Genomic DNA, 13,062 nt, shown 5'->3' with positions numbered 1-13,062 from the left:
CTCCAGGAAAGCACCAGGGAACTGGCTGGTTACGGGCACCGCTTCGGTGCATTTAATTACAGCAAAGCGGGCGCCTCTGTGTGCCGGTGGTGAGAAACACAGCAAGCCCAGCTCCTGGAGAGCAGTCTGTGTTCAGCTGCGATGCTGCAGGTGATTTTTGGGAGGGTGTGGGCAGCCCCTGGATGGGGCAGAGGGCACCAGGAAGGCACCGGGGCTTTGGGCTGCTGAGCGCTCTCTCATTTGGGGGTTGCAGCCCTCGCTTGCAGCAGAGATGCCCAGCCAGGGATGCCCATGTTCCCTGGCATAAGGAGGAAGCCGTGTTTATAAGCTGTTTTCCAGCTTTGCTACGCTGTGGCCCCTGTCTGGGGCACACACAGCGACATCCTGAAAAGCTGCGCTGACTCACAGCCCTGCTCTGGAGCCGAGCTGGTGTCTGTCCTTGAAGGTTTTGCTGCTTTGGAGCCTCTGCTCTCGGGTGTGTTGGCGTAGCCATAGCAGGACTTGCTGTCAAACGCAGGACTGGCACTGGCTCCTCTGGCTCCAGTGGACTTTTCTTTCGGGGCTGTCTCTGGGAAGAAGCAGAGCCAGACGGTCAGTGAGCATCCATGACTCACCCCATTGCTTTCTCTCTGGTCCTCAAGGGCATCGCAGGCACGGACGTGGCAAAGGAGGCTTCGGACATCATCCTGACGGATGATAATTTCACCAGCATCGTCAAGGCAGTGATGTGGGGACGCAACGTCTACGACAGCATCTCCAAGTTCCTGCAGTTCCAGCTGACCGTTAATGTTGTGGCCGTCATCGTGGCCTTCACGGGCGCCTGCATCACACAGGTATGGGGCTGCTGGGCTCAGCTGGAGGAGAGTAGACGCTCCTGTGAAACAAGGAGTGAAAAGAGGGTGGTTTTGGTGGCGTGACATGTTCTCTCCTCCCTCTGCAGGACTCTCCCCTGAAGGCTGTCCAGATGCTGTGGGTGAACCTTATCATGGACACCTTCGCCTCCTTAGCCCTGGCCACGGAGCCCCCGTCCGAGTCCCTCCTGCTGCGCAAGCCATACGGCCGCAACAAGCCGCTCATCTCCCGCACCATGATGAAGAACATCCTGGGGCATGCGGTGTACCAGCTAACTATCATTTTCACGCTGCTTTTTGCAGGTGAGCTTTGAGGCCCCAAGAAATGGCAGGGGAAAAGAAAAGGGGCCGAGTCACAGCCCTGCCTTGCAAGCCACCTTTCCTCACCAGTGTTGGGGACCCTTGTTCTCAGCTGTGACTTGGTGACCTCACGTTGGCCAGGACAGAGCTTATTTACTAATGGATGGGAAGCAGAGCGGTGATAAGGACAAGATTATTTTTTTTTTTTCTCTAGAAGTCGTTGAGTGCAGAGACAATTTTAGCCAGGGAAGCAGCTTTTCAACATTTTTAAGGAAATAAGGATTCAGTGGGACTAGCATGGGTGGCTCCAGCTGGATCAAGGGATCTTCAGCGAGAGCTTAGGGTCCTAATTCCTTCTCTACCAGTGCAGAGCAGAAGTAAGGAGCAGGATCTCATCTTCTCCTCTCTTCCCTGCCCTTCCCCAACCCCTCCCCAAAACCCCTTGTCTGCTTAGGGGAGAAGTTTTTTGACATTGACAGTGGCCGGAACGCCCCGCTCCACTCCCCGCCCACAGAGCACTACACCATCGTCTTCAACACCTTTGTCATGATGCAGTTGTTCAATGAGATCAACGCACGCAAGATCCACGGGGAGAGGAACGTCTTTGAGTCGATCTACCGCAACCCTATCTTCTGCACAGTGGTGCTGGGGACATTTGCAGCTCAGGTGAAGCTGTGGGAACAGCGTGGGAATAAGATGGTGGGGCTGGGAGGGGACTGTGCCACACACAGGACCTCTGTCTGCTGCAGTCACTGCCCACAGCTCTGTTCTGCACCCTTATTCTTCTCCAGAAGCTTCTTGGTGACACAAAACCTGAATATTGGGGTCCAGAGTGTGTTGGGAGATGCCAGGGCTGGCCAGCCAGCACACCTCTGATATCCTGTAAAATTACTAGCCTAGATGTGAAGTCCTTGCTCCTCTCACGATCCCAGGAAGAGGAGAAAAGATGTGTGGCCCTAGGGGACCTTTTCGTCCCGTGGCTGTGCTGTGCAGCCCTTGGAGCTCCCCAGTGCGTGACTTGTTCTCTCCTGTGCTGTAGATCATCATTGTGGAGTTTGGTGGGAAGCCGTTCAGCTGCTCTGGGCTCACCCTGAGCCAGTGGTTCTGGTGTATTTTTATTGGAGTGGGAGAGCTCCTCTGGGGCCAGGTAAGAGCCGGTCTGAAAAACACACCGCATGCCTCCGTGCCATGGCGTGCTTGCAGCCCAGCCTGCCTTTCCCTTCCCACTGCCTTGCTGCCCTTGTTCTCCCCAGTATTTATCCAAGGTAGCTTTGGAAGGAGGTGATGCTCCATCCCAGTACCATGCCATGCCAGCAGTGAGGAGAGGAGGTTGCTAATCTACTCCTTGTTCCCACCGTGCTTGCAGTGGGCATATCCAGCAGTGCCGTGTCTCTGCTGCATCCTGGCATCTCTCGGCTGAGCCCTGGCAGCTTGCTGCTCCCCCTTGGTCGAGGCTGGCGGTGGGCTCTGTGCTGCCGTAGCCTGCAGGCTAAGGAGCTGCTCTCTCCCTGCCTCTCCCTAGCTGATCTGCACTGTCCCAACCAGCCACCTGAAGTTCCTGAAGGAAGCTGGGCATGGCATCACCAAGGAGGAGATCCCAGAGGAGGAGCTGCCTGAAGACGTGGATGAGATCGACCATGCTGAAATGGAGCTGCGGCGCGGGCAGATCCTGTGGTTCAGGGGTCTCAACAGGATACAGACGCAGGTACTGTGCGGCTCTTCCTTCTCTCTCTCTTTCTTTCTCTCTTTCTCTCCAGGGGCTCTGTCTGGAAAGAGGTGACAGCTGCTGCTCGGAGGATGCCATCACCTCCTGGGCTAGACTTCTCCCACCACCTGTGCCTTTCAGGGTCTGCCCTGGTTGGGGAACCAGGACAGCCTGACTTTTGGGAGAGCTCAGGGTGGGGGGAGGCACCGGTCGGCTCTGGTGCAGAACACGGTGTCCTGCAGCCGGAGGCCAGGCTGGTCTGCAGGAGGCTGGATGTGCTGCTGATGGGCACCTTGTGCAGCAGAAGAGGGTACTTGGAAGCTGCAGGGGAGCCCACGGGGCCACCCGGGCTCTTAGAGAGTTGTGGAGTGAGTGGATCAGCATTGAAGCTGCTCTTGGTCGCCGTTGGGATGCCACTCCCAGCGGGGAACGTGCTCAGGAGGGATCTGCCTGCACGAAGACCCTCTGCGGTCTCGCTCCTCTGGTGCTCTCCATCCCTCCCGACGGCCCTTTGGCCAAGGGCTCTTACCACCCTTCCCTGCCAGCTCTTTGCGCTCCTCGCCCTGGAGCTCTTGGCCCCATAGCACAGAAGGGGAGGAGAATCTATCTGTTAATATGGTTTTTACATCAGCTGTTTCCCCCTGACTCAGTTTTTTCTGAAAGGGTGGGTTTTTCCCCCGGACTGCTGGCTGGGCAGGGCAGGGAGAGCTCCCTGCAGTGAGCTCACTGCCCCTCGTCTTTCCTCAAGGCCTGGACAGAGCTGCCCCATGGAGGAAAGCTGTAGGTCCCCAGGGGCCCCCGACATGCAGGACTGCTGGGTTACCTTTCGTTCCTCCTCCTCTGGCCCTCCGACAAATGGAGATAATCAAAATGGCCCAGACAGAGGGACTGGAGTGAGCACAGCAGCCGTGCTGTGCCATGTTAACTTTGCTTCTCCTCTGTGAGATGTTGCCTTGATGGCTTCAAGGTGAGGTTCAGCCTTCATTCCCTGCCTGTTGTGAGTGGTGAGGGGCAGCCGGGCTCTTCTGGGAGCCCAGGGCAGTGCTGGTCGCTGGCGCTGTGGGGACCTGAGCTGCCAGCTCAGTCTGGTTCATTTACATGAAAGACATGCTGGGAGCACTGGGCTCTTTCGAAAATCGTCCAGATCTGTTGGAGGCCTGGCAGGTATGAATGGCCGCAGTACCAGCGGTCAGGAGTGCTGCTGGGGCCGAACCCAGAGCCTCTGAGCTGGGTGAACCTGGGCTGAAACGAGCTCTTGCAACATGAAAAACGCTCCTGGATGCAGGCATGTCATGGAGCCTCTTTAGCAGCTCCTTTCCTGGCAGCGATGCCCTGTGCATCGAGCAGAGCAGCCAGCAGGTCCAACCCGAGCATCTTGGGGCTTCTGTCCTGGCTCAGTGTGTCTTAGGCGAAAGCATAGGGCTCTTCCCCGTGGACCAGCCTGGTGCACTAGGGAAAAGAGGGTCCCTCTGTGGAGGGAGATCAAACTGGGAAAGGAGTGAAGCAGTGTGTCCGATACCTCTGGGGTGAGCTAGAGCTGCACCTGGGTCTGGAGGAGGGGTCCCTTCCTGAGGAGCCGTGTCGGCAAGCTGGGGTGACACAGGGCTGTGCGCTCTGCCAGCGGGCTGGCTGGCACAAGGCTGGAGACAGTCCAGCTGCAAAGTGTCTGGGAAGCCACGGTGGCACCTGGATGCTGCTCGGTTCCTCCGGCCTCAGTGTGACCCACCACCAAGGGTGCTTCCCTGCTGCATCCCTGCCCAGCCCTACCAGCTCTGAGTCCTGTGCAGAGCCAGGAGCCTGGGAGAGGGGCTGAAACGTCCTCCAACATGGCCGGCTGCCACGGGAGCTGCAGACACATGGTGTGTCCCAGGATTCAGCCCCTCAGCTGTACATCCCATGGGGCTGAGGGACCAGAAACCCTTTCCCAGTGCAGTTTTCTGGACCACTGGCTGCCAGCTCACACCTCTGCCCACCCTCTCTCTTTCTCTGCTCCTCCTGCAGATTGTCAGGATAACCCAAGGTGTTTCCTCTCTCACTCCCTTCCACCACGGTCTCTTTCTTGGTGGTGGGATAAACCCTGCCCCTCTCGTGCCTGCGAGAGCGGGGCAGAGGCTGGAAGCCAATCTCTCCTCTGCTCCCAGAAACACCAGCCAAACCTGGTGTGGGTTTACAGGAGCGTGGGTTGGGGGACCTCTCTCCTCCCCACCTCTCTGTCCTCCTCCTTCCTTCCTTCCTGTCCGTGTGTGTCTGCCCAACCTCCCTGCTCCCCTCCATCCCTGACCCTTCTCCCTGTCTCTGGCCGGGGCGACGCTATCTCACTCTCTGGTTCTTTGCAGATGGACGTAGTTTACACATTCCAGACCGGCGCCTCCTCTTTGCAGGGAGCCCTCAGGAGACAGCCTTCCATCGTGAGCCAGCACCACGATGTAAAAAATGTTTCTAGCCCAACCCATGTAGCTCTTTCCTCCGTCAATTCCACTCCCACCACTTCTGCTGTTGCTGCTGCTGCTGCATCTCCTCCTGCGGGCAGTGAGTGATAGTCTATTACAATGCATGACTTCTAATAACCACAGAGAGCACCTGCACCAACCTAACCCGGCCTGTTCTCTCTCCCTCTAAACCTTGACTCGCACACTGATTTCCAAAATGAAGGATGGGGCGGGAGAGTGTTTAAAAAAAAATAGTTTTTATGCTGTTGCATCTTTAACAAGTTTACGATACTTTCTGGTCCTTCCCCGCCCCCTTTCCTTGTTGCTTCCTCTATTTTTACCTCCTCTCCTCCTTTGCAGGACTGAGTATGAGCCCCCCCTCCTCAGGGGTGCAAAAATTGGTGGCTCTTGTCAGAAGAACCGCGTGTTCATGAGCAACTAAAAGCATTGCTGTGAAAAGGGCACGCTGTGCCGAAAAGCTGCCATTTCTTTCCGATGCGGCTCTGCCCAGCCCCAGGATGCCCCAGAAGGGCAGGGATGGGCAGAGGCATTGCTTTCCTAAAGTTGTAAATCTGTTTGGAGGCAGAGTGGCCGCTCGGACCTTCCCACAGCAGTTAGTGTGCTACTGGGATCGGCTGAGCCGCAGTAACGGGCTGCCTGTATGCACTCTGCCTCTCGCACACGTGTGAGAAGGGGTGTTTGCTCCTGCCTTGGTTGGGAGGCTGGACGGTGTGTGAGAGCAACCGGTTACCGTGGCTCAGCCGGCTGGTGCTGATGCATCAGAGCTGCTCGGACCACTCACCTGCAGCTCAGCCTGCTGTTTCAGAGCTGGCTTGTAAGCAAGCAGCCTCCCCTGTCCCACCTGTTAACTTGCATGCCGTATGAGACAGAGCTGAGCAAGCCCGCACACTTAAGCGTGCCCTTTGCTGCCCTGGAGCTCTGTGGGGACGGCACAGGGTTCTGCTGGTCCCCCAACATAGCTGGAGCATCGCTGCCCCGTTGCAGCGGCTCATCAGTGCCCAGCTTGTTCTGCACACGCTGGTTCTCGGTGTATGCAGAGACACGCGACTCTGCATGCAAACGGAGATGGAAAACATTGCTGAACATCAGTGGCAAAGCTGAATCGTGGATCTAGCTGTGGGTTTCCAGACCAAAGAAAAGCCCTCTCCGGTGCAGTGCCTCTCTCCATGTTCATTGTGAGCTGTGTATATGAGCATGTGAGTGTGAATTCTCTCTGCAGGGCTGTGTCAGGCTATGAGTAGGTAGTGTATCTTTCCTGGATAATTGGCTTTTTTATTGCACAGTCATTTTCTGTGTTCTCCTCTTATTAAAGAAATACCCTTGGTGACTTTTTGAATAGCTTTCAGTTTCCACTGTTTATGCACTGTGGGAGAGAAGAGAGAATTTCTGATTATTTTGTTTTCTCCCTCTTTAGCTGACACTGATGCTTGAATTTTATTTTGTTTAACCCCAATGTTTCTGAAGCAGTGCAGCTGCCTTCTGTTCCCAATTGCATCTGTGCATCACCAAGACTTTCTAATTGGAAGAAAACCTGCTTAGAGGGGTCTCAGGGTAGGGGGCTTGGGTGGACAAGACCAAAATGCAGGATTTTTCTTTTTTTTTTTGCAGTCTGTGGATTAATGTTCTCCACGATTTGCAGCAAGGAAATAGATAACTTGGCTAGCTTGTACCCTTCCAGGCAGCAAACAACTTTACCAGAAGCTAACCCAGGTTGCTAAGTCTTCCCTCTGTTTTCTGCCTAGACTTCTATTTCCCTCTGCCGCTTCCCTTCCCTCTCTCTCAAAGCTCCACTTCCCTCCAAACAGATTAATGGTGTCCCTCTGTCTTCCACTGCACTTCTGTGGGATGAGGTCTCGGAGGCTGGACCTCGGCAGCCCTGTGTGCTGTGCCCCTGTTGGGGTGATGGAGGAGAGGAAGGTCGCAGGAATGACTCTCAGGAGATGGTTTGCAGAGCTGTGCTGCTCTCCCTTGGGGGTTTTCCCTGGTTTAAGGGAGCTGGGCAAAGCAATCCAGAGGTCAGTGGTGGAGCTGATGCTGGCTTCGTGCAGAAGATGTAATTTCTATCTTCATGTGAGCGGTGGGGTTTACCCAGCACATTGCGGTGCTGCAGTGATGGTGTGAAATGAGAATAAATTCCAAGCTTGGAGGTTATGGAGGTTGCAAAGGTTTGAGGTGGAGAGGAGGTGTAAGCCTGGCCATGGGCAGGGAGGGAGGTGGGCTTTCAGCTTGGTTGCAAAGGATTTCATTTTTGTTTGCACTGCCTGGCTCATTCAAAACACACTTCCTTGCTGTTAAGTTCCTTTGACAAGGGAACAGCTGAATTAATTTCACAGCAGTTGCTGACAGAGATAGTTAAATCAAAGTAAGAAAATCTGAAGAAAGCTGCAGTAAAAGTTCATTGGAGTTGAAGGCAGCGATGTGGTAGATAGGGTCTGGACTCACCAATGCTTGAAGTAGTGGGGCAGGGAGGACTCCTGTGAAGCTACTTCTACCTCTGAGCTTGTGCTAGACTGACCAACTAGCTGCTTTGGCAATCACCTAGGCTCTCGTTAGCTTGTTCAGGTTGGTTATACTTGGTTTAGTTGGTTTTGCACACTGCATTTTAGGGGTCAGTGCTTTTGTCAGTGCTTGGCAGTTGCTGTTCTCAAGATGTTGATGACAGACCATCAGTCTTGGTAGAAGGTGGCCTGCTTGGTGGTCTCCCTTGTCCTGTGCATTCATACTAAACACTGAATTTATCCAGGATCTTACTGTGGCTGTTAGTGCAGCAAACACAGCTCTGAATTTCTGTTCCCAGCTACATAAACTTTCCATTTTGCAGGCCAGCTGGTTCTCCAGCATCATGGGGGGGTACATGGCCCACGCTCATCTCCTCATGAGTGTCTGTCATCGAGTTTACGTGTGTGTGCAAGAGCTGGCTGGTTTGTTTCTAGCTGGGATGTGCTGAGCCTGTGCCAGGGGGATGCCACATTGGTGCCCCGTGTAGTGCAGCACCATCTTTCTGAGCCAGATGGAAAGTGGACTCGGAAGGGCATCCCTTGCAAAAGGGGAACACTGGAACACCTTGCAGGTAAAATCTCCGGGGTTCCAGGCACGAGACTCTTCTTTGAGTAACTCACTCTGGTTTTGTGAGTGCTGTTTGTGCTGAGACCAAAGATCCCTAGGAGGTATTCACTGGCTGTCCTGGTTGGTGACTTGCCTCCTAGACTGCCTGTGTAGCAGACTGAGGCAGACAGTTTAACGTGGCTCATCTCACCAGGAAGAGGGGTGTCGTCTCTGTTCACCCACCAGATCTGCAGCCCATTTGCAAAGAAGCGGCAGAACACACATGTGCCTCATCGGCTTGCAAGGGGATATCTGAATCGTTCTCCCTCCAGCAGCTCTGCACGCTCTCCACTCCCTCGGCCAGCGGCTGAGTGACGGGGAGGCTCTCTGGGGTGTAACGTAGGGATGCTGTGGAGGAGCACTCCTTATGTGGGATCTGTAGATCTCCTCCTTTTTGTGGACCAGCTTCAGTCCACAGGGACACTGTGGGTGACATGGGTGACAACTGGGTTCCTTGGGTGTTGGGAGCAGGTGAAGGTAGCTCGTGAGTAGCAATGCTCCTTCCATGGGGCAAGAGACAGAGCAGGATGACTGGCGCTGCTATGGGGAAGTTTTACCGACTTCCCTGCTGCGCTCAGCATTGCTGAACAAAGTCTCATGGTGGTCTGGAAGCATTTCCTTCGGAGAGGAGGAGCTGAGCAGACCTCATGGTCCCAGATGAACTCCGCTTAACAGAGTGAAGACTTCTGTTGTTTCCGTAAAACATGTGAGAACTTGCGCAAGATGCTTGGTCCCTGATGACAACTTTTGTCAGTAGCTTTGCCCTCTATAAAAGGAGGAGACAGCCCAGCTCCCAGGTGACTGGGAGGGTGACACGAGCCAGGAGGGTGCTGGTGTGACCTGCTGCAGCAGGATGGGGAGACCTCTGGAGAGAGGCAACGTGCTGGCTCTGGCCTGAAAGGGTCAGCGGGGAGAGCATCGGTGTAAGACACAGCGGAGCAACCAGAGGGATGCTTTGGAGGGCACCGCATGGTGGGTAGCTTGTGGCTTTGCAGTAAAAGGCAAAGCCATGTGTGTGATTTCACCTGGTCCTCTAAGACTTGGGAGACGTTCAGCTGCTCGGTTTGTTAGCTCTGCTTCAAAAGCCCACATACTGCATCACTATCCTTCAGTTTATGCTTTTTGATATCTTTTGAGTGATTGTAGCCCTGAGTCATGAGAGCTGGAGTGCTCTGCCGCACCCGAGGTGCACATGTTGGTTGTCTCGTGCATACCAGCGTCTGCGCTGGGGTGGGGATGTCTGCTGGAGCCCCACACCGCTGCCGCCTCCTGCCCCTTCCTTCGCTGGATCTGATGCTTGTCATCCATCCAACCGAACAACTGACTTGGCTGCAAGGGAGGGTGAGAGCTGGAAAGGCTCAAGGCTGGATTTCCAGAGGAACTGGAGGGAGCAGTGAATCCACTGCTAGCCACCATCCGGGCTTCTTCCAGACCTCTCCCTTCCAGTGCAATGGAGGTAGCAGAGCCATACCCTGGTTTTCCAATCCGGGCTCTGGATCTGCTTCCAACATGTTAAGCCTGACTTTTGGCGGTACTGACAGCCTGTGGGTTTCACAGGAGCAGTGCATGGCCAGGCTTTCGACAAAGTTTGAGATTTGTTTTACATGCAGAGCATCTGAAAGAATAGCTGCCTTTGGAAAACACTGGGTCTTCTTCAGCATGTCGGTGTAGGAAAGGATCCAGAGCTCCTGCCTGGGGTCCAGGTGGCAGCCGTGTGGGGAAATTCACACAGATCTGGCTTCCTTCTTGCATGTTTAGCTGGGTCTGGTTTTACTAGTCATAGCATCCACTTGAACCTACTGCTTCACATGGGTTTCAAAAGTTTGTGACACCTTTTTAAAGCCCATTCCTTTCTATAGGTCTAAAAATGAAATAGAACAAACACACGCATTGCTCCCACAGTAGAGTTTTTTGCCTTGAAGTGAACCCACTGTTTGTCTAACCCACCTCTTTTTTGAGTTGTAGTTCCACTTTTTTTGTCCTTGTTTATACACACAGATACGCGTGTGCACATGTAATGACAACTAATGCATTTTGGCTTCCATTCATTCGAAGTGATCTGGTTTTTTGAGGTTTTTTTTATGTCTTTTCTTGCAGCTTCTGAAGTCGCCCCATAGTCGGTTGATTCCCCATCACACAACTAGTGCCTGAGTCTGATCCATGTTGGCCCTTCTAGTTCACCATAGATCTCTCATTTTGACTTAGCTGTCTGTTCGGTGGTAGTGTCTGTTGTTGTTGTTGTTGTGCTTTTTGTTTTATTGTGTCTTTATTATTTATTTTTACTTTCTCCTGGGAGCTCTGACCTCTCGTAACTGCTGCTAACCCTTCTTTTGTTTATCCCCCACGCTCCTCGCCTCCCGGCAGATCAAAGTGGTGAATGCGTTCCGTAGCTCCTTGTACGAAGGCCTCGAGAAACCCGAATCCAGAAGCTCCATCCATAACTTCATGACTCACCCAGAGTTCATCCTGGAGGAAGACGAGCCTCAAACACCATTCCTTGACGGCGCTGAAGACGACCTCGAGACTGATGGACTCAAAAAGCGAGGTGGGGGTAGCCTGGGTGGATCTACATCCCTCAACAGAAATAACAATGCAGTGGACAGCGATCAAGCTGAGGTCACCGTCCCGGAGCCCGAAAGCCCCTTACACAGCTTGGAGACATCAGTTTGACCTTAGAACTTCAAACCCCTCCTCCTCCTCCACCTTCGCCCCTCGCCCTGTGTGATATTGGCACCAGTAACTGATCACACACTGCGGTCACTTCGTGTCAAACTGCTCATACGTATATCATTTTGGTGTTTTGTTTTGGGGGGTTTTCTTTGATTTGGGATTTTTTTTTTGTTTTGTTTTTGTTTTGTTTTTTACCGTTATTTAGCAGTGGGAACCAGAGTACCACAATGCTGGGTGTTGGGAGAGAGGCTAAGCCAAAATTGTGCATCTCCATCCCTAATTTTCAGTGGTACTCGCCCAAGTGAAGCAGCCAGGTTATTTCCTCTCCAAGAGTTGGGCTCCATGCATCTGTTGGGGGTTTTCACTTTGAAAAATGCATGTTCAAAGAAAGTTCAAATTGTTGTAGTCTTACATGCACGCTCTCAGCCTGAGGGTTGGGGTGCACTTGTGACTTTTTTTTTCCACTTGTGGTTTTTAGGGTTTTCTTCTTACCTTGGGGTTTGTTCTTTGCTTGTGGGATTTGCCCCCAGTAACTTCACAGTGGGAAATGGGGGATTTAGCACTGTAGTGCGAAAATTTAAAAATAAACAAAAAAAAACCCCAGCCAGGGGGAAGGTGTTTACTCACAGGTTGATAGATACAGGGATGTACATCAGTCTTCCACCTTGAAAAATGGTACCTAGCCTTTACAGTTCCTCTTCTGTGTGTGCGCAGATAGACTTTTCTCTCTCTGTTTCCAAAGCAGTAATTGGTAGACAAGGAACGAAGGTGACTTGGCTGTAACCTTGCTGGATGTAAAAGATTCTGATTTTTCTACAAAGCAAGGTGGAGGTGAGCTGGCAGTGGAAGGGTGGTGAAGAAAAACGCCATGGTTGTGAGAAACAGGGCTCCTTCCTGGGGAGGAAGAGATGCATCTTTTCTGCTCTTAAACAGCTGTGAAACTTTTGGTGAGAGCCTTGAAAAGGTTTAATGGCTCCTGCCATCAGGGCAGAGGGACTTTTGCCTGTTCTGGCTTATCTGTATTGTTGGGTTAAATAATCCTTCAGCCTTGGAGTACAAGGTCCGATTAACTGCTGAGGAACCCCAGAGGATGCTCCAGCTGTGCCCACCAGCTCTGCTCATCACTGCCAAAACGTTAGGAGGCTGAACGGAGAACAAGCATCGGGTTATTGACAGTACAGTGGTCAACTCCTAGATCATGGGCGGGATAAGTCAGGTTGTCTCTTTAGCCGGTGGAAGGGAGGGAGGCTCTATGGCCGATGGGAGGACCCTTGATTTCCATAGCACGTCTCTAGCTGGTTTGCCACTGTCAGCAATTCCTCGCAGAGGTGTGGCAGGTTGGTTGGTTGGCTGCAGGTCTTCCAGAGAAGATGCTGCATGGAGGTTTTGCCTCGCCGCTTTTTTGTAGGTCATCTCTTCACCCTGTGTCCTGCCTCACCTTGGCCTCTTGTAACCATTTGGTGAGAGTCCTGTTTTTTTGGAGCAGAAGCCCCAGGTATCCTGGGCAAGTTGGCTCTGAACTGACCCTCTTGTGAAGCCATGGGACTGAGCAGGAGGCAGGAGTTTGCTTTGCTTGGGCTTCGTTTCTTCCCTGTGGGCTCTTGCTGGTGCACCCCTGGTTACCGGCCCCAGGCAGGCAGGGCTGGAGGAGGCTCTGCTGCCTTCTCTTCTTTGTCCTGTTTGTCTTGGTTGGAAGCAGAGAGAACTTGGTTGTAACTGGCTGTACAACATCATCATCTTTGCCCGGCCTCCATCCCTGGAAGCAGAGGGGTTTTAGCGAGCGGGTGGGCTGGCTGGTTTCTTCTTTTCTTTCCTTTAAGAACGCACAGCAGAATCTCCCGTGCCTTCTCCGAGCACTGCCTGCAGCACCGCCTGCCACGCGAGGGCCCAGTACTTTGCCAAGAAATAAGTGTTCCTTAAACGACAACACAAACCAAGTGTCTTTTGTTTTTGTTTCCAGCCCAGCACCGACTCGTCCCTT

General features: G+C 53.2%; 1 protein-coding gene across 1 annotated transcript in view; it reads left to right on the top strand.

Annotated features, from left to right (window-relative positions):
* The window catches only part of LOC104166561 (plasma membrane calcium-transporting ATPase 1-like), a gene marked incomplete at its 5' end in the record, with an annotated part of 22,023 nt that extends 10,942 nt beyond the window's left edge, over positions 1-11,081 (top strand). Inside the window, 7 exons of the mRNA XM_009706531.1 lie at positions 642-833; positions 941-1,154; positions 1,606-1,817; positions 2,191-2,298; positions 2,674-2,856; positions 5,193-5,309; positions 10,776-11,081. Coding sequence (XP_009704833.1) covers positions 642-833; positions 941-1,154; positions 1,606-1,817; positions 2,191-2,298; positions 2,674-2,856; positions 5,193-5,309; positions 10,776-11,081 — 1,332 coding nt within the window. The remainder of the gene's footprint in view (positions 1-641; positions 834-940; positions 1,155-1,605; positions 1,818-2,190; positions 2,299-2,673; positions 2,857-5,192; positions 5,310-10,775) is intronic.
* Positions 11,082-13,062: the final 1,981 nt, after the last annotated feature.

The sequence above is a fragment of the Cariama cristata genome, unplaced genomic scaffold (genome assembly GCF_000690535.1).
Source record: "Cariama cristata isolate BGI_N322 unplaced genomic scaffold, ASM69053v1 scaffold10218, whole genome shotgun sequence".
Lineage (NCBI taxonomy): Eukaryota > Metazoa > Chordata > Aves > Cariamiformes > Cariamidae > Cariama > Cariama cristata.
The sequence above is the reverse complement of the archived record's forward strand: the minus strand, read 5'-3'. Positions and strand labels throughout refer to the sequence as shown.